Genomic DNA, 19,094 nt, shown 5'->3' on the forward strand with positions numbered 1-19,094 from the left:
GTCAATATGCCCCAAATATGAAATACTTTAGATTTTACATTGATCTTAAAGGTTTTTATTTTAATTCGAATATAAAACATAATTCCATTTGATTATTACTATTATTTTAATTATTATATGCAATATAATTACTTTTGTATGTATTATGCACAGAAAATGAAATTTAGATTCAATCAATATGATTTTTTTTTAACTAGGACACGTATCTTGAAAAATTGTCTGTTCTCTTTTTATCTACATTCTCTTACCACATTTCTTTTTTCTTTGTTTTCTTTTTTTTTTATCATATTAAACTGAGACTACAATTACGCAGTGTAATGGTGGTTCCAGTCTAAAGTAACCACCAAATACATTTTCTTCTTCTTTTTTTTTCTTTTCGTTTTCTTGTAATGAATTTTAAGAAAAAAGTTACTGTCGCCTTAATCAGACAGAGACATTTTGGTATTTGAGCTTAATTGGTACACAATAATGTTAGGGTCGACTCACATTAGAATAACACCATATGTATGAATTCATAATTAATAAAAAAAAAATACAATATTTGTTTTTGATGTGGTATATCACCTGTCTAAATCGCTACCGGCTAATTTCATTGGTGTACGAAACAGAAAATAATCCCGCCCACCCCTGACTCGTGGAATGGATCATACCTATGTTAGTGTATACACTGGAGTTGGGAGTTTTTGTGAAAAATTATAAAAATATGTTTTTGTTCTGATTGTTTAATGGATTATTTTTGATTGGTGAAAGTGGTTTGAAAAATTGAAGAAATTTATCAAATACCTCGTGGAGCAATTAACTTATAGGAATACCAAGTTTAATAGTCAATACCTGAGTGTTTAAAGGGCTAGCCTTGCAATGTGATTGATTTTGTTATATACTGGGAGTTTTAAATTTTTGTGAAAAAAATATAAAATATTTACTGTAAAATGGGTGGAAGATATCCGTTCAAGTACAGATTCCATTGGATTTGTTTAATTAGTTTAATTGTGTATTTAGAAAGTGTTATAGGATGTCCTACGGAATGTGTTTGTCAGGGTAAAAATGTGGATTGTAGTTACAGAAAACTGTCCTATGTACCTACTAATATTCCAAAAGACACTCAAAAGTTGTAAGTATTCTGATTTTAAATGATAAATAGTGATGTATTGGGTAAATCTCTGTATACAATGCAGTTCCAGGGGCTACATTTATGTCTACATTTTTATGTGACAACGAATCGATTTAATGTTTCTTTTTCAATGCATTAGGGGAAACCATAAAATGACAAGGCATTTGAAGCTTTGATACCTAAGGTTCAAATTACTACCAAAGAAATAAACAACTGTTAAAAATAGATATAAAAGTTTAATATAGAGACCTTGTTATAGTATGACAGATTTACATGTACATGTACATGAAAGTCAACATGTACGTTGTGCAATGTTTTTGTCACTAAAAAAAATATCCAGGTATCCATTTGCCAAACTTGTTCGAATTTCGAAAATTAAAAATAATTCAAATCTGTAATCTGTGACTATTGCCTCTTTTAAAACACTCCCCCCCCCCCCCCATTTTCCACACACACACACAAGGAAATAAGCGCAATGCATATAAAGTATTTAAAAAAAGCTGTATGAAGAAGAATTCCGTTCTATGTTTATGATTGACTGATCTTACGATTTGCTTATAGTGCACAGTTTTAAATTGAACTTTAAGTATCTAAACTTTTGAAGTATTATAATTCTATCATAAATTCTGCACCGGATTAAAATTAAATTACTGTACATTTCAAAGTATATGCTTATTAGAAATTAATCCGTCTGGATTTATTGATATCAGTAAACAGGCATAAGTCTCGTTTAGTGATTGTCTTATCTGGTAAGTATCACAAAGAAAACAATCTTAAGTCAATAAAGTAATTGAGATATTTTGTTACTCTATGTTTTCACACATTATCTAACGGGCGACGGACGACTTTAACGTGACGACGTTGCCACAATGGTACACGGCCAATATTTCCTAACATTCAGATTAAACATAACAAGTCTATTGTTACCTCTATATGTTATACTGTAGATTATAGATACTCAAAGTGATAAATTAGATATTGAACTATATGGACGGGGACATTTGTCTGGTAACCCCGGAAGGGTGGACGATATATGGACAAACATAGAACAAATAATTATCATTATTTGAAGTAAAATTTTCACATGATGTTAATTTTTGACAAAATACATTCCAAAGACATGTTTTTCTTTTCTTTTTGCATATGTATATGTTTATAATATTGTTTGTCTTAATTTAAATGCAATAATTGAAATGGAATAAAACGGAACATGTTAAAAGTGCAGGAATTACACATAAAATCATTGCTAAATGATAGTCAAAAGGAAGCATGTTTATCAATGAAATAAGATCACTCAGTGTTTAACAGCGACTAATTTAGTGCACAAGTTTTAAAGAAATAAACGAATACAAATTGTGCACGTATGCCTAGCACATATACTGCAATTCATTGTTATTTTTATTCCCTGTAGAGCACGTAACCAAAGTGTAATTTAGTTAGAAAAAGGGACGTCAACGGTGTTTGGCATCATCCGGTAATTTTTGTTATTTTCAAATTTGTGTCAAACAAAATAAGGGTTATTCTGAACATAATTAGTCAAGTAGAATGTTGGCCGATATTAGTGCAATGTATAACACTGAACAATAACAAAGTAACTTTTTTGTTTATCCCTGCAGGCAAATATTTACAGGACATGTTACCTTCATTTATAATATTTACATTTATCGAAGTTTTACTCAAGTGCTTTAATTGTTTGTCAAACTCAGAACACTTATTGCTTTCACAATACTTTAATGTTTGTTATATTTTTACAGAGAACTCCAAGGAAACAATTTGACAATTTTGAGGAAGAATGACCTCCAGGGTTTGAGACATTTAAAAGTTTTGTAAGTTATGATACATTAGTTGAATAGACATGTGCAATCCCTATTTTTCTGTACAAAAATCACGATTTATTTAGGTCGAATAATTCATTTAATGTATAGTTGAAATGTATGCTGAATGCAGGAGATTCTTCGGCTCATGTTTAGAATCCGAGTGACATAAATAAAATATGTACTAGTATGTGACTTAAACATTAAGTTATTCATATCAGTGACTTATCTGTCCTATACACATACATCTGACCCTTGAAATATGTCGAGAAATATATATATACATTGTAGAAATCCTCATAGAAGCATCCTTGCAATACCCGAAACAAAACCATATGTCATACAAAGTATACGATTCTGTGAATTCTTTTATTCCCATTTCTGCTCGATCACACACCAACATGCATCTTTCGAGTTGTGTACACTATATATCTAAATCTACTTAAGCCAAGAACAATTGATCGAAAAGAGGTTATATTTCGGCCATAAGAATTAAACAAACATTTATATTTACATTTTGTAATCCGTCTTTCTTCACAGATTATTTGACAATTTCTGAAGTGATATACTATATAAAAATCTTACATCATTTGTGATTATACAAAAGAAATAGATTTGGTTGTTAACACCTTCGTTTTATAACCTTTAATTCCAACACAAACAAACCAACATATATAGATTATTAGCGGCAATTAAATAAATTTCAAACACTGATACCCCAAATGGGAATAAAATGAAACAGACAAGACACGAACAGGTCGTCAACTTTTCCATGATAGTTGTCAGCTAAGTGTACATAAATATATCGGTATTGTATTATGGACGCTAAGCTGAAGTTCATAAATATATGATAAAGCAGTTCTACTCAGAATGTATGTTTACATATCAATTAAAAGGAAAAAAATAATCTTGTTGTGGAATTCTGTTTAAGAATAGAAATTATATCAAGTCACGGTTGCATACAATATTAATGATTCTACCAGACCTTATTGTAATCAACAAACTCTATTTTTTATAACGAGGATATCATGTCTTAACATTAATGTGCATAACGTAGTACAAAAATGTTTATTTTATGATCTAAAATTTCCCTGCTTAATATGACTTTTTTATCACCACCACTTTGAAGCATTCGACATCAGCTGTTGAGCACTGTGTACTGTTCTGAATTTTATATAGTACTGTATATGTCATGTGCAAATTCCACTATAAAGAAAACTTGCAGACACGTTGTGTTCTTCGAGTTGATTCAAAATTATGTCGTTATTATGTACACCAAAAAGTTTATCAATAAGTTCTAAAGCTTTTGTTTAAATCGCTCCCTTTCGCATGGCCAAGCAATTTCTTTATCTATATCAGAAAATTCTTCTTTTTTCTCCATATTTAACAGATATACCACCCATGCAGATTAAAATCGAACTTGGATAAAATTTCATTGCACCTTTATTTTATTTTTTGTAGGCAATTGTTAGAAAATCAAATCCAGACAATAGAAAGAGGCGCGTTCCGTGACCTTGTCCTCATGGAAAGACTGTAAGTACAATAAATGCTGTGTATGTACTTTTAAATGAAATAAGACAAATACAAAAAAGTTTAAGATGCATTTACTTAAAAAAAATATATGAAAGCAACACTATGTTTGTAGTTATTGTAGCTGTAACCAGGAACATATATATATGACGTTAGATATACTGTTCCCAGCTGTAACACAACTTCAATGATCTAAGCTGGATTCTAAAAAAATATATAACGTTTGAAGTTTCAGGTTCGGACTAAAACAGACCCTTTCTCTATATGCTGTTGTACATCATGGGAAAGCCTTTTTGCTGGTGGCTAGAGATAAATACGTGATAATTGAAAATTAAACAATTTGATTTTTGACAAATTTACGACTTTGATTTGTACATCTGATAGCTGACCCTCGGGGCTTTCTATTCATATCACTAATTTTTTTAAGTAATTAGATTATGATCAAACGGTTGGTTAGACAACGTAATATAGTGCTAAATCTATCTGACACCTGGATAAAAATTCCACAGGCATTTCAAAACATAAATTATCAGACAGTGTGGCTACAAATTATCTCAATAACGAGGTCTTTTCCCGGAAAACTTTCGTGTCCTTTCAAACTTAATAATACATTTAGTTTTATGACTTCCGGTCTTCGAATATTACTGCAGCTGACTGTTCGATTATAAAGCAAGCAAGGATTTGTATACAAGTCCTTGTACTAAGTAAATCATGATATTTCCTTTAAGGTTTTCTTGCCAAACTAGTAACATATTCATACGGTATCCACACAGATATAGATCATATGCATGTCATGTACTTTAGGGATCTTGAGTGAGTAAGACATTGGGTATATGCCCCTTTTACTGTATTACTTATTATACGACCGCAAAAAAATTTTTGTGGTCGTATATTGGTATGACGTTGGCGTCGTCGTCGTCCGGCGTCGTCGTCGTCGTCGTCGTCGTCGTCGTCCGGCGTCGTCTGGCGTCGTCCGAAGACACATTGGTTTTCGCACTCTAACTTTAGTTTAAGTGAATGGATCTTTATGAAATTTTACCACAAGGTTCAATACCACAAAAGGAAGGTTGGGATTGATTTTGGGGGTTATGGTAATAACAGTAAAGGAATTAGGGGCCAAAAAGGGGTCAAAAATAAGCATTTTTGTAACTTCCTGACATAACTTGTGTGTTAGTGTATGGATCTCTCTGACATTGTACCACAAGGTTCCATATCACTAAAGGAATGCTGGGATTGATTTTGGGGGTAATTGCCTCCAAATTTTAGGAATTAAGGGCCAAAAAAGGGGCAAAAACAAGCATTTTTCTAGTTTCATGACAATAACTTGTGTGTAAGTGTATGGATCTTTCTGAAATTGTACTACAAGGTTCCATATCACAAAGGGAAAGCTGGGTTTGAGTTTGGGGGTAATTGCCCTAAACGTTTAGGAATTTGGGGCCAAAAAGGGGCCAAAAAACACATTTTTTTCTAGTTTCCAGACAATAACTTGTGTTCAAGTGTATGGATCTCTCTGAAATTGTACTGCAAGGTACCATACCACAAAGGGAAGGCTGGGATTGAGTTTGGGGGTGATGAATCATAATGGGGGTTCAAAAAATTTTGGGGGGGGAATTTATTTTTTTTTTCCTTTTTTTTCTTTTTTTCCTTTTTTGTTTCTTTTAAAATTTTCCATTTTAAGTTGGTTATTTCTGATTTATATTTAAAATCAAATAATAATGATATGGTAGGAGATACACACCAAACAGGATGTGTAAATTATTATATAATAAGTATTGTGCAATAGCAAGAAATTTTCAATTGCACAGTATTGCACAATAGCAAGAAATCTTCAATTGCACAGTATTGCGCAATAGCAAGAAATCTTCAATTGCACAGTATTGCGCAATAGCAAGAAATATCCAATAGCACAATATTGCGCAATAGCAAGAAATTGTCAATTGTACAGTATTGCGCAATAGCAAGAAATATTTAATAGCACAGGATTGTGCAAAAGAAGATACTTCCTATAAATTGCTTATTTCTTGACCAATTTCAATGGGGTTTTATTCTTGATTTCATGGGGTTCTTTAATATGCTGAATCTAACCGTGTATTTAGTTTTTGGATTTTGGGCCCCGTTTTTAAATTGGTCCACATTGAGGTCCAAAGGGTCCAAAATTAAACTTTGTTTGATTTCATCAAAAATTGAATTATTGGGGTTCTTTGATATGCCGAATCTAACTGTGTATTTAGATTCTTAAATTTTGGTTCCGTTTTCAAATTGGTCTACATTAAGGTCCAAAGGGTCTAAAATTAAACTTAGTTTGATTTTAACAAAAATTGAATTCTTAGGGTTCTTTGATATGCTGAATCTAAACATGTATTTAGATTTTTGATTATGGGCCCAGTTTTCAAGTTGGTCCAAATCGGGGTCCAAAATTAAACTTTGTTTGATTTCAACAAAAATTAAATATATGGGGTTCTTTGATATGCTGAATCTAACCATGTATTTAGATTTTTGATTTTTGGGCCCCGTTATCAACTTTGTCCACATTGAGGTCAAAAGGGTCCAAAATTAAACTTTGTTTGATTTCATCAAAAATTGAATTATTGGGTTTCTTTGATATGCCGAATCTAACTGTGTATTTAGATTCTTAATTTTTGGTTCCGTTTTCAAATTGGTCTACATTAAGGTCCAAAGGGTCCAAAATTAAACTTAGTTTGATTTTAACAAAAATTGAATTCTTAGGGTTCTTTGATATGCTGAATCTAAACATGTATTTAGATTTTTGATTATGGGCCCAGTTTTCAAGTTGGTCCAAATCGGGGTCCAAAATTAAACTTTGTTTGATTTCAACAAAAATTGAATATATGGGGTTCTTTGATATGCTGAATCTAACCATGTATTTAGATTTTTGATTTTTGGGCCCCGTTATCAACTTTGTCCACATTGAGGTCAAAAGGGTCCAAAATTAAACTTTGTTTGATTTCATCAAAAATTGAATTCTTGGGGTTCTTTGATATGCTGAATCTAACCATGTATTTAGATTTTGGATATTGGACCATAATAGGTGAATGTCCAATTTAAAATTTTTAAGTTCTTAGACCACATTCAATCTGTGTTAGAAACCTATGCTGTGTCAAATATTTAATCACAATCCAAATCCAAAGCTGTATCAAGCTTGAATGTTGTGTCCATACTTCCCCCAACTGTTCAGGGTTCGACCTCTGCGGTCGTATCAAGCTGCGCCCTGCGGAGCATTTTATTTTTACTGTGTAATAGTATAAATCTCAGAACAGATACATATAATCATTCCATTCATACCGGTTTATGGTCATCTTTAATTATACAATCTATCATCGATGTCTGATTATTACTTAATGTTGTAAGCATGGACTATTTACCCTAAATTAAGAAAACAAATTAATTTAGTGCTGGCTCAATGAAAGTAACAATTTATAGAGCACAGGCACTTGTTTCAAAATATTTACCTAATTTTTCTGTCCAAAAAGCAATTCCTAACAAAAAGTCAAGCACACTGATTTATGTCTAGTCCACTATAGTTTGGCTATAGTGATAATGTTTTCTCATCCTGAATATGCATGAAATATTTGCCCCTGGACATAAAGATAATAAAAATCAATTAATCTTTGGGTCTCTGATGCTACTGTGTTAAATAATTGTCATATAACTTCTAGTGCCAGGATATTAATATTAAACATCTTCTTAGACAGATGTCATTCCATTCAAAATTTATTTTTACCCAGGAGAATAGACAGAAACAAACTAGACAACATCCCTGATGAACTGTTCTCTGAAATGCCAAATTTGGAGAGATTGTAAGTAGAACATTTGATTTCCTTTTTATGTTTTTTATTTCACTTGTGTGCACAAACAGTATGTCTGTGGGTTATAAACATTTCAGATTTTGAGTTATTTGCTTGAATTTAGCTGAGATAAAAAGCAGTTTCTCTTGATTACAAAATGATTTATTCTATGCAGGTAAATAGATTGCTGTACTTAGCAATATACATGTACATATGTATAAGCCCAGATGAGGGAGATACATTTACAAGAAAGCACCTCAATGACACACAAAAAAAGATCTTGGTGTCAACATACACTACTACAGTCCTCTCCATAGACAAGTGTATATACAATATATGTCAAGCTCTTAATTATCTTAAGTCTAGAAAAGTGGTATATATAGTCTTACTAAATAAAAAGACAAATTTATATATCCTCACATTCTGGTCAATGTTTCTATATGAAGATATAATCAGTGATTTTTAAATGATAGAGCACTGTGATCTAGACTGTCATATTTTTATGATAAGTTTCTGGAAAATAAAAAAAAAAACTTAATTTGCAAGATATAGCAACTGAACGATTTGGATCACTGATGATCCATGACTCTGAATATGTTAAGCTAAACCATAATTTATTTATAATAATTGAAGTGTTGGAATGCTGATTTGTTGATTTTGTATTAATTCACTGAATTCATTTCACTTTCTGTTTAAACAGAAATGATTAAAGCTAAGATTTTAGGTCCATTTAAACAAATAAGTCTAAAAATTAGAAATTATTTTATCCTCCAATTGATTGATATAGTGCTGTTGCATATTTATATTGACAGATTTATAACAGTATTCAAATAAAATGACTGATAAATTTAACCACAAAACTAATAAAATTAAATAAAACCCAATCTTAATACAGGTTATTGGAAATCATAAGTATTAGTCCCAAGATTGGGGCTTCTTTATATTTTATGAAGTGATACCCAAGAGGGCACTGTATGGGGGAAAATATTAATTTGTAATTGTGATCTTTTTTGATGATTGCAAGTTTGCAACATAAAAATCAAATGTGGGACTATTATCCACAAAAGACCTTCAAAAAGAGTATTTGGTGAACATGTACAAACTATCATACAGATCTAAAAAAGAGCAAAACTAGAAGCTCTTGTGCAAAACATATTGCAACTGAAAGTTGTAGTTATTTATGATAAAAAGATGACTTACAGGTATATTTTATCATAAGTCTTTAAGTGAAATGAATACAGTATCAGAATGTCAAATAAAATGTGAAAAATTCAATATAGACAACTGAATGCAATCTAACATAAAAAACAGCAAACAAAATTCCGGTAAAACAAGTAATCTATGACAATCACTGGAAACTTTGTCTAATTGTTTGGGATAGATGCACTAAATATACATAATTATCCTTACTTAATATACCAATACCTTGCACAGAGCTCTCCAAAAGTCCAATTTTAATGTTACAGACAAGTAAACTTGGCATAGTGAATAGCTCCATTTTATGTTTCGAAAGGTTTACTGAAAATAGTATCATTTTAAAAGGCATAAACTTCAATACATTATTGAAAATGCTTAAGTGGCTAAAATGGTCCATATGGTATCAATGAACAGCAGTGGTACAATTATCAAATAGTTTCTGATAATTTCTCCATACAGGAGTAGGTTTTTTTTCAGCATACCGGTACCAATAACAGTCTTTTTTGAAAATTGATACATTTTTTTATCAAACTGTTGAAAGAATGTAGAAATAGCCAATAATTAACTGCTTTGATTCCCTTTCCTCACCTCTCATTTGATACACCTTCAGAACTAGGTAACAATACTAAACCTTGGTATGAAGATTTCAACAAAAAGGGTATCACTTTTGTGTAAGACCTAAGCTGAGTGTTGTCAATAAGTTCTATGTTACTCATCTACTGAGGCTTTACAATTCATATCAGAATAATCAATGTAAAATTAAATCTTTACGTCACAGTACATTCATGTTAGGTTCATATAAAAAGAAGTTATTTCGGATGAAAATGAAAATTAGTTATCCATTTCTCAAAATAAAATTTTGTACTAAGAATTATTTGTTTTGTAAGTACCGGTAAGGTTTTATTCCACTGAAATTTTTTGAAGCAATTACCTGATTTTTGAATGATGGTTTATACATATGTTTGTATCAAAACTTGTGGGTGTAAACGTGAATGAATTAACATGTATAATTATACATGTATGTGTTGAACATGCCATAATTAATCATATACATGTAGTGTTACTGTATACTGTGATGATACATTTTAATCTCACCACAGTCCATTCTAACTGAGTAAAGACTTAGTACTATAATTATTTCAGCAGTTTACATACCAAGATTTAACCAAATATGTCACTGGAAAACTTTTCCCAGTTAAAACTGAAATTAAAATAAAATTTTAATTTTAATGAGAGGTGTAATGGAACATCCACCAGTGTCAATCTGTCCATTTTATGCTATTGATCTGATAAAGTGACCATTGATGTCACCATTTGGACATTAATTTTAAATATCATTACCAATTTTTACTTTCCCTAGTCATCCTGAACAACAACCTGGTTCCCTGTTACACAACATTATTATATCCTTTATTATTAAAGTTTGTCAATGAGACTGTTATCCCCAATTATCTGGACATTATTCCCTGAATTAAAACCTAATTATTCATTCAATAAACCATTCTGTTAATTTGGTATTTAATATAGTCACCAGGCCCCTCAGAGAGCTGCCCATTAGTCCATTGTTAATGTTCATATACCATTCATAATATATTTACTGTATTTTAGGCCACTTGAAGTATATTGCTTAACACACTTAAGCAGTCAAATATTTCTAACAATGTGGTTTTAATAGTAAAAATGTGAACCTTGGTTATTCGTGTTTTCCATTTTTTTTTCACATATAATAAAAGTAGATTTGTATTTTTGAGAATTGCAACCCAACAAATTTACCAAAATTCAACTTTCTCCAAAAACTTATAGATATGTAATTGAATTAAAGGTTAGCTTTTAGATGTATTGGTATTTTTAAAAACTTGTAAAGAAAACTAGAATTCATCATTGACATTAAAAAGAAAAATCGAAGTTATATATTTTTTTGTTTCTGCTCAAAGATATCAAAATTTATAAAACCTGTTCATTTAAAAAAAAAACAGCAAGTTGAATTTTATTTAAGATATAAGAAAGCATTTTGTATACAATAAGCAGGTTGTAATGGTCATTGTTTGGCGGTCAAGTGATGTGTTTGTACAGTTTTTATCAGGATGTCTGGCCTTTTCAGATATGGTTCATTTAAACATGTGTAGGCCATATCTTAAACCTTGATGTTGGCTTTAATTTTATTTTAAGAAATGGATAACTAATATTTATTGTTTTGTGTGGACACAAAGAAAGGAATTGTTCTGATGTGCAAGGACAAGTTTGTTTTGATTGGCTGCCAAGTAACAAGGAATTTTATTCAGTTTTGTTTGGCCTGAGCTGGACATTGTGACTGATCCTTAAAAAGCAATTACTGGATAAACAGTAGATTAAAAAATACTGATATCCCCAATAAAGATGGTATCAGTACAGAGCCTAGAGGGATATAATAAAACATTTTTGTTATCACTAGAAGATCAGAAACAAACTATCCATTAACTAATGAACTCTCATCTCTTAAGAAATGACCTTCTTTAAGTGTTTTACTTTCCACTACTTCAATCAATCTGTTCCACAGCCTGATATTAATTTAATGATGAGCAGCCATTTTATTCTATATCTGTTTTGATAATCAGGATATTTTTGTTGGAAGAATATACACTACACTATGTATAGCTCTTCTAATACATGTAGTACAGTATATGTAATAAGCATCATGGTCGAGTAAAAATGGGTACAGATGGAAATCTAAGGCTAAATTTAAAAACATTATAAAAAATAAAAAATATATCAATAGAAATAATGTGACAATACTAGAAAAAAATACTCCACCAGTTAAGTAGTACCAGTGAAGGAACAAATGTAGATTTATTTGGTTGATTTAGACCCAGTTTTCTCTGTAACATATGGTTTAACTAACAGTTTTAAGTTACTGCTCATTTGCATGTGTTAAAAGCAACAAATGTGAATTAAGATACTTCTGAAAACATGTAAATTAAAATACGAAATGAATGGTAAAACTGAATGGAGTACCTTATGAGGAATATGACAGGTTAAGTTTAAATGTCTAACCTACTGCTGGTTATGAAATTTGTGGGTAGTTATGTATAAAAGTACCCCACTGTGCTGAACAAATTGTTAGGGAGTACTTAAGTTTCTCCTTAAATATAAAGTATTTCAAGTATAACCATAGTCATTAAATGTCTTATATAAGTACTACATCCCTTATAGGTATTGAAGTACATAAATTATTTTTAATTTGTCATAAAGTATAAATGATAAACCACAGCTGCTTACAAAATTTATTTGACCATAATTTACTTAATAATAAATACTTGGTGTACTTGCTTGGGATGATTAACTCCTTTTAATTATGATTTTAAGGCAATGACCGGATATTCTTGGAGGTTTTTTCTATGGAACGCCACAGCTGTCTTATGTGGAACTCTGATATTACTTTATGTTGTTTTATTATTACTTGATGATATTTTGTCTTTACTTAATATGGTTTTGACATTACGTAATGATGTTTTGATATAACTCAATATGGAATAGTCATTACTTAATGATATTTCGATATTACACGATATAGTTTCGTATTGACTTGATATAGTTTTGTCATTACTCAATATAGTTTTGTCATTACTCGATATGATTTCATCATTATTTAATGTGGTTGTGTCATTAGTCAATGTGGTTTTAACATTACTTGATGTGAATGTGACTTAACGTTATGTAGTTGTTTCATTACATGATGTGGTTTTGTTATTTTGTAATGATGATTTGCCTATTCTTTATATGGTTTTAACATTACGTAATGATGTTTCAAAATTTGACGATTTTACACTACATGATGTGTTTGTTACATTATTTGATGTGGTCCTGTCATTCTTTGATGTGGTTATCCCATTACTTGATGAGGTAAAATCACGTGACCAATTCGGAAAAACCTGTTCTATTTTTAGATAGATTTCCATGTTGTATGTGCCTTGGATGAGTGTGGCCATCCATCGAATTAGAGTTCAAATTAAAGTTCGGGTTACTGTTTGAGTTAAACTTTGAGTTAGTCTTCGATTTCGAATTCAAGTCATTATTAGAATTAAAGTTTTAGTTAGCATTGAGTTTCGAGTTGGAATTCGAGTTTGAGTCACATTTAAAGGTAGAGTTCTAGTTACAACATTAAATTTGAGTCACTTTTTGAGGTAGAGTTTGAGTAAGAATCGAATTTAAGTCTCATTAAGATTAATTAAGATTTTGAGTTGAAATTTGAGCTATCTTATATGAGTTCGCAATTAAATTTTCTATCGCGGAACAAGGACTTTTGCTCGGGCTTCCGAAAAGAAGGCTCCGGGGTATGCGTAAAAAAGATAAACAATGTTACAGTATACAAAACGCAACATAGAAGTTGAAATAAAGTTAGATGTGGTGTGATTGACAATGAGACAACTATCCACCAGAGTTTAAATGCAGTGGATGTAAGAAATCATATATAGGCAACCGTACAGACTTCAACACCCCGTATAATCAGCTACAAAAGGCCACCATGCACCATGTGAAAAAATTCAAACGAAAAAACAAACGGTCTTATTTATAAATAAACAATCTACAAAAAAAAGACACACATTTATACAACGACAACAATTGAACTTCATGCTACTGACTTGGGGCAGGTACATAAAGAAAGTGCACGTGGCGGAGTTAAACATGTATGTGAGCGCTAAATCCTAACCTTACATCGGACTGTTACATTTGTGTAACAGCACAACACGAGAAAAAAATGTAAACTAGACAAAGTGATGCCCCCGCACTCAACTCATTTAACCGCTTATACCCCAAATTGACAAAAAAAAGTTCGATTATCTCCCAAAAGAGCAAAAGATAATAAAAATAAAAACCCTGACCATATGCACACCTTCAATATATGTACAAACAGACAGTAAAGAGAAAACTTCCTAGGATTCAAACTGTAGGAGGAGTTATGCGGAATAACTATATACCCATAATGGGACGGACAGACGGACGGACGGACGGACGGACAGGGGTAAAACAATATGCCCCCCCCCCCCCCCAACTTTCAGTGAAACAGATATTCCAAAAGTTTATTTTTCAATTAGTGCGAGGTAGATCAGGGAATTCAATTGATTACAAATAAAAGATTGAGTTCAAATGATCATTTACGCTAAAAACAATTCGGAGAATTCTTATTTTATAGTATTGATGCTTTGTCGCTTAGTCCGAGCCCCCCTCCCCCCGTTTCCCTGTAACTTTAGTGTGAGTTGATTTGAAGTGTTTCGTTTGTTCACAATAAAGTTCAAGTCTGTTGATTTGTGTCGAGCCTGCGACATCAATGTAGCGGCAGTGAGACACAACAAACCTATATTTCGTCGTCGATTGTGGCGTCGGCGTCTCCATCTCCATTTTTTTAATTTCTATTGAGTTTAACCTTTCATTATACATGTTACTAAACATGTATGCCATCATAGTTTTGTACTTTTAGAATATCATACCGATAAATGTATAGATAAATGTACAGCCGATCAACATGACGCTTTTACACTTACAGCAGCAATATCAGGCGAGACACAGGGTTCCGTGGAATATTTTACAAATTTATTACAAAAAAACTGCTTCCGTTTAAGACCTTATGATAAAAACAACAGGACCAAGTGGTTTGGGGATATCCCAATTATGTCCGAAATACTGTAAACTTTTTAATACTCTTTTTTCTTATTTTTGTCTGCCGTTCCCTTTTTTCATACCAAATAACTCTGAACAATTACTCGAACTTTAATTTGAACTTTAACTCAATGGATAGCGATACCCATCAAAAGCACATTAAACAAACGATATATTGAAATCTGTTTAAAAATAGAACATATTTTTTTCCGAATTGGTCACGTGATTTTACCTCATCAAGTAATGGGATAACCACATCAAAGAATGACAGGACCACATCAAAGAATGACAGGATCACATCAAATAATGAAACAAACACATCATGTAGTGTAAAATCGTCAAATGTTGAAACATCATTGCGTAATGTTAAAACCATATAAAGAATAGGCAAATCATCATTACGAAATAACAAAACCACATCATGTAATGAAACAACTACATAACGTTAAGTCACATTCACATCAAGTAATGTTAAAACCACATTGACTAATGACACAACCACATTAAATAATGGTGAAACCACATCGAGTAATGACAAAACCATATTGAGTAATGACAAAACCATATTGAGTAATGACAAAACCATATTGAGTAATGACAAAACTATATCAAGTCAATACAAAACCATATCGTGTAATATCGAAATATCATTAAGTAATGACTATTCCATATTGAGTTATATCAAAACATCATTACGTAATGTCAAAACCATATTAAGTAAAGACAAAATATCATCAAGTAATAATAAAACAACATAAAGTAATATCAGAGTTCCACATAAGACAGCTGTGGCGTTCCATATTTTTCCCCTGTGTAATGTCTCTTCATGGTTAATAATTTGAGCTTCATATACAGTGACTTTCGTTAAACAACTATATTCATGCTCGAAAGGAATTGTGGATAATGTTAACTTTTTGCTATTCTTAAGCTGACTTTACCAATATTTGGATTGAAAGAGAACTTTTGTGCTTTGATTTTTGTTTGATTTCTAAACTGCTACTGTTTAAATTTCTTAATGGACTTCACATAAGCTTTACTCTCAAGAAAGATTACATGTTTTAGATTGTTCCTATTTATTTACAGACTGTTAAATACCTGTATTATATACAATTAAAATGTATCAAACTAGAAATGAAAATAAATATTTATAGATATTATTATTATGACATGTAAATTTAGCCACCAAGACTTTAGTCCTCTTGAAGTAAATCAAATAGTTAAGACATTCTCAAAAGTTTGACAATTTGTATTTATCTGACCTGACATGATTCAATTCAAGTGGTCGTTTTCCATGTGTATTTAAGAGGAAAAAGATTTAAACCGTCATTTCAAAGAAGATAAGTGATCTAATTAGGGTTTTGGTAAAGTAAAGACCTTGTGGTCAGTCTTTCAAAAGTTTCATCCTTTCCCAAGAATTAAGATATAATACATGATAGGTAAAGATTTGAGTGGTCATCTTTATTGATATCAAGTATTTCTACTTTAAACTCCTTTCATGAGTGGTTATTAATTGATAAATTATAACAGGCTGTTATTTTCATTAATTTCAATTGTGGAAATATCAACGTTTTGTCTTCTGAACTGGAAGTACTCTAAAGTCTAACCATGATACTTTCATTTGTACCTCCTGCTTTATTTGTAATATTTGCAAGAACAGTGTATTGTGGCCTTATTCTGAATCAAATAGTTTTTTTTATAAGCCTAGTAAAAATAACTCAACTAATGATTGACTGTAAAATGTTGTTAGTAAATCTAAATGAAATTTAGATAATTATGATTTCCCTTGTTTAATGATTCTGTCTATACAAATATTAAAATGCATAAAAAGAATAAAAAGTGAAATATGTTTTATTTAATTGAATTTATTTTAAATTTATTAAAATTGTGGTTTTCATCTTTGTTTTTATCATTCACTGATTCTGAGACATATTTGACTACATTCAATATTTTGTCTTCTACAATAGCAATATGGTTGGAGCATGCAATATTCTGGTCAATTTCTGGATTGAAAATGGGAGTTTATTTTAAGGATTATATGATTTATTATCAACAGAAGTTACAATGTACTGCATTATCAAACTGCAATACCGAGTACAATAATGCCAACATCTATAGACTTTATGTGAACTTTTGTCCTATTGGACATCCTGGTGTGCAGTATTTTACCATCTTTAATCATTTCTGTTGCAGTATTGCTATGTCTCTGATAAATTCTGGAACTAATCTAAATTGAATCTAGATAGATTCCTGTAATGACTTAGAATTGTCAATCAAGACTTGTAATTTCTTAGGAGTAACCCCATATCATGTGTGCAATGACTTTTATATCCATCAATTCATTTCACAGTTTGGTCTATTCATTTTCTACTTAAATTTAAAAAAAGTTTTCAGTAACCAATGTTATCATAAGTAGCTTTTTCTGCAAAAGGAATATGGAACTGTCATGTTACAGATAAAATTATCATTATTTAGAATAGTTATGAGACTTTTATCAATGTGTACCCAATGTAAGGCTACTATGTGATATGATTATCTAGGTATCCTTTTACCAGTGATAATATTTTATCATTTCTAAGGTTTATAACGTTTTTCAATAGCCATTACCCAGCAGTTAATACATGAAAATCCTCACATAGTTGATGGGTTGCCAACCTCATTGAAGTTGCTATGATTTTCTGTACTATTAAAACTTTTATAAATTTACAAATTCGATAAATCTGTGAAATTTAAATCCAATTTTCCACATTTTTGTCCCTTTTATGACCATTCGACTTGAACCGATGAGTCGTGAATGTATATTTGACCTCTGTATTATTTTTGGGAGATTCCTTAGCTTTGCTTACCACTTGAAACATCACAATAAAATAAGACTAATCTATCCATCAAAATATGAATTATCATAACTAGTTCACACCTGTACATCAATAAATACAGGTAGTTTATGGTCGAATCATTCATCAGTTATGATAAGGAAAAGCCCTCTGGGATCAAAATCATATAAATCAGTTTTATTAATTATATCTGGACACACTAATAAAATTTCCTTTGCATTGAAGGAGAAACCACTTTAATACCAGTAGATTTAGTGTCACTTTGTAATGTATTTTATGTAAATTTGGCTGATTTAATACCAAATATTCACATGGTGGTAAAGTACTTGATTTACACCCCTCACAAATAAATGTGAATTAAACATTTGTCAAGTTTTACCTTTAATATACAAGATAGAAGGTGTAATATAGTGTTTTGTCCCTTGACATACACAGCTCTGGAATTATAAATGACCAAGCACTTAAAAGTTAAAACAGACAGTAGATCATGTTGGTTAACTTTGTAAACTCCTTACTGGTTTCAGTGCTACTCTTGATAGTTTTTCTGTTTTATGTTGTATTTGCCCAGATTAATATGAACAATGTTACTGGTTTCTCTCCCTAGTCATTTTAGTAACTTTGATGCCAATGGTTTGGTTTTCAGTACCTGTGTTTTGTGTCAGAATTTGGACACAAAACATTTGGGCACACATTTTGCACAGATATTCCAAGGAAATTGCTTTTGGAACCAATGTGGTGTAATAAAAATCTATGATTGCAATGAAAAATTTTACCTCATTATATTCAACAAATTAATGGTATGTTTCCTGTTGTGAGTAAAGGTAAGTGAGGAAGAAAAATGTTTGGTGAAATCCAGGCCTTTATATCTGCGAGTGTCAGACTGACGTGGGAACCAGTTAATGTTGTTGACATGCTCTTAGTTCAGCCAGTACTTGTATGATTGAAGGAATCTTGAGCAACAGTATTGATCATTTTTGAATACAGCTATGATTGGTTGTTTTGAGTTTAGCAGGTGCTTGTTTGATTGAGGGGAAGCTGTGAAATCTAGGATTACTGTTGATAAATAAATTAAAAATTATTAGATAAATGTGAAAACTGATTGTAAATTCTGTTTAAATTTGATAAATTGAGACTTGATTGAAGGATAAGTGAATATACAGATATGAGGTTC

General features: G+C 31.1%; 1 protein-coding gene across 3 annotated transcripts in view; it reads left to right on the top strand.

The window, feature by feature from the left end:
* The first annotated feature begins 631 nt into the window (after positions 1-631).
* The window catches only part of LOC127734142 (protein slit-like), a 90,524-nt gene continuing 72,061 nt past the window's right edge, over positions 632-19,094 (top strand). For all 3 annotated transcript variants that reach the window (XM_052243826.1, XM_052243827.1, XM_052243828.1), the window contains exons 1-4: positions 632-1,111; positions 2,866-2,937; positions 4,387-4,458; positions 8,202-8,273. In XM_052243826.1, the coding sequence (XP_052099786.1) occupies positions 930-1,111; positions 2,866-2,937; positions 4,387-4,458; positions 8,202-8,273 (398 nt within the window). In that variant the 5' untranslated portion in view covers positions 632-929. The remainder of the gene's footprint in view (positions 1,112-2,865; positions 2,938-4,386; positions 4,459-8,201; positions 8,274-19,094) is intronic.

The sequence above is a fragment of the Mytilus californianus genome, unplaced genomic scaffold, assembly GCF_021869535.1.
Source record: "Mytilus californianus isolate M0D057914Y unplaced genomic scaffold, xbMytCali1.0.p SCAF_3, whole genome shotgun sequence".
NCBI lineage: Eukaryota > Metazoa > Mollusca > Bivalvia > Mytilida > Mytilidae > Mytilus > Mytilus californianus.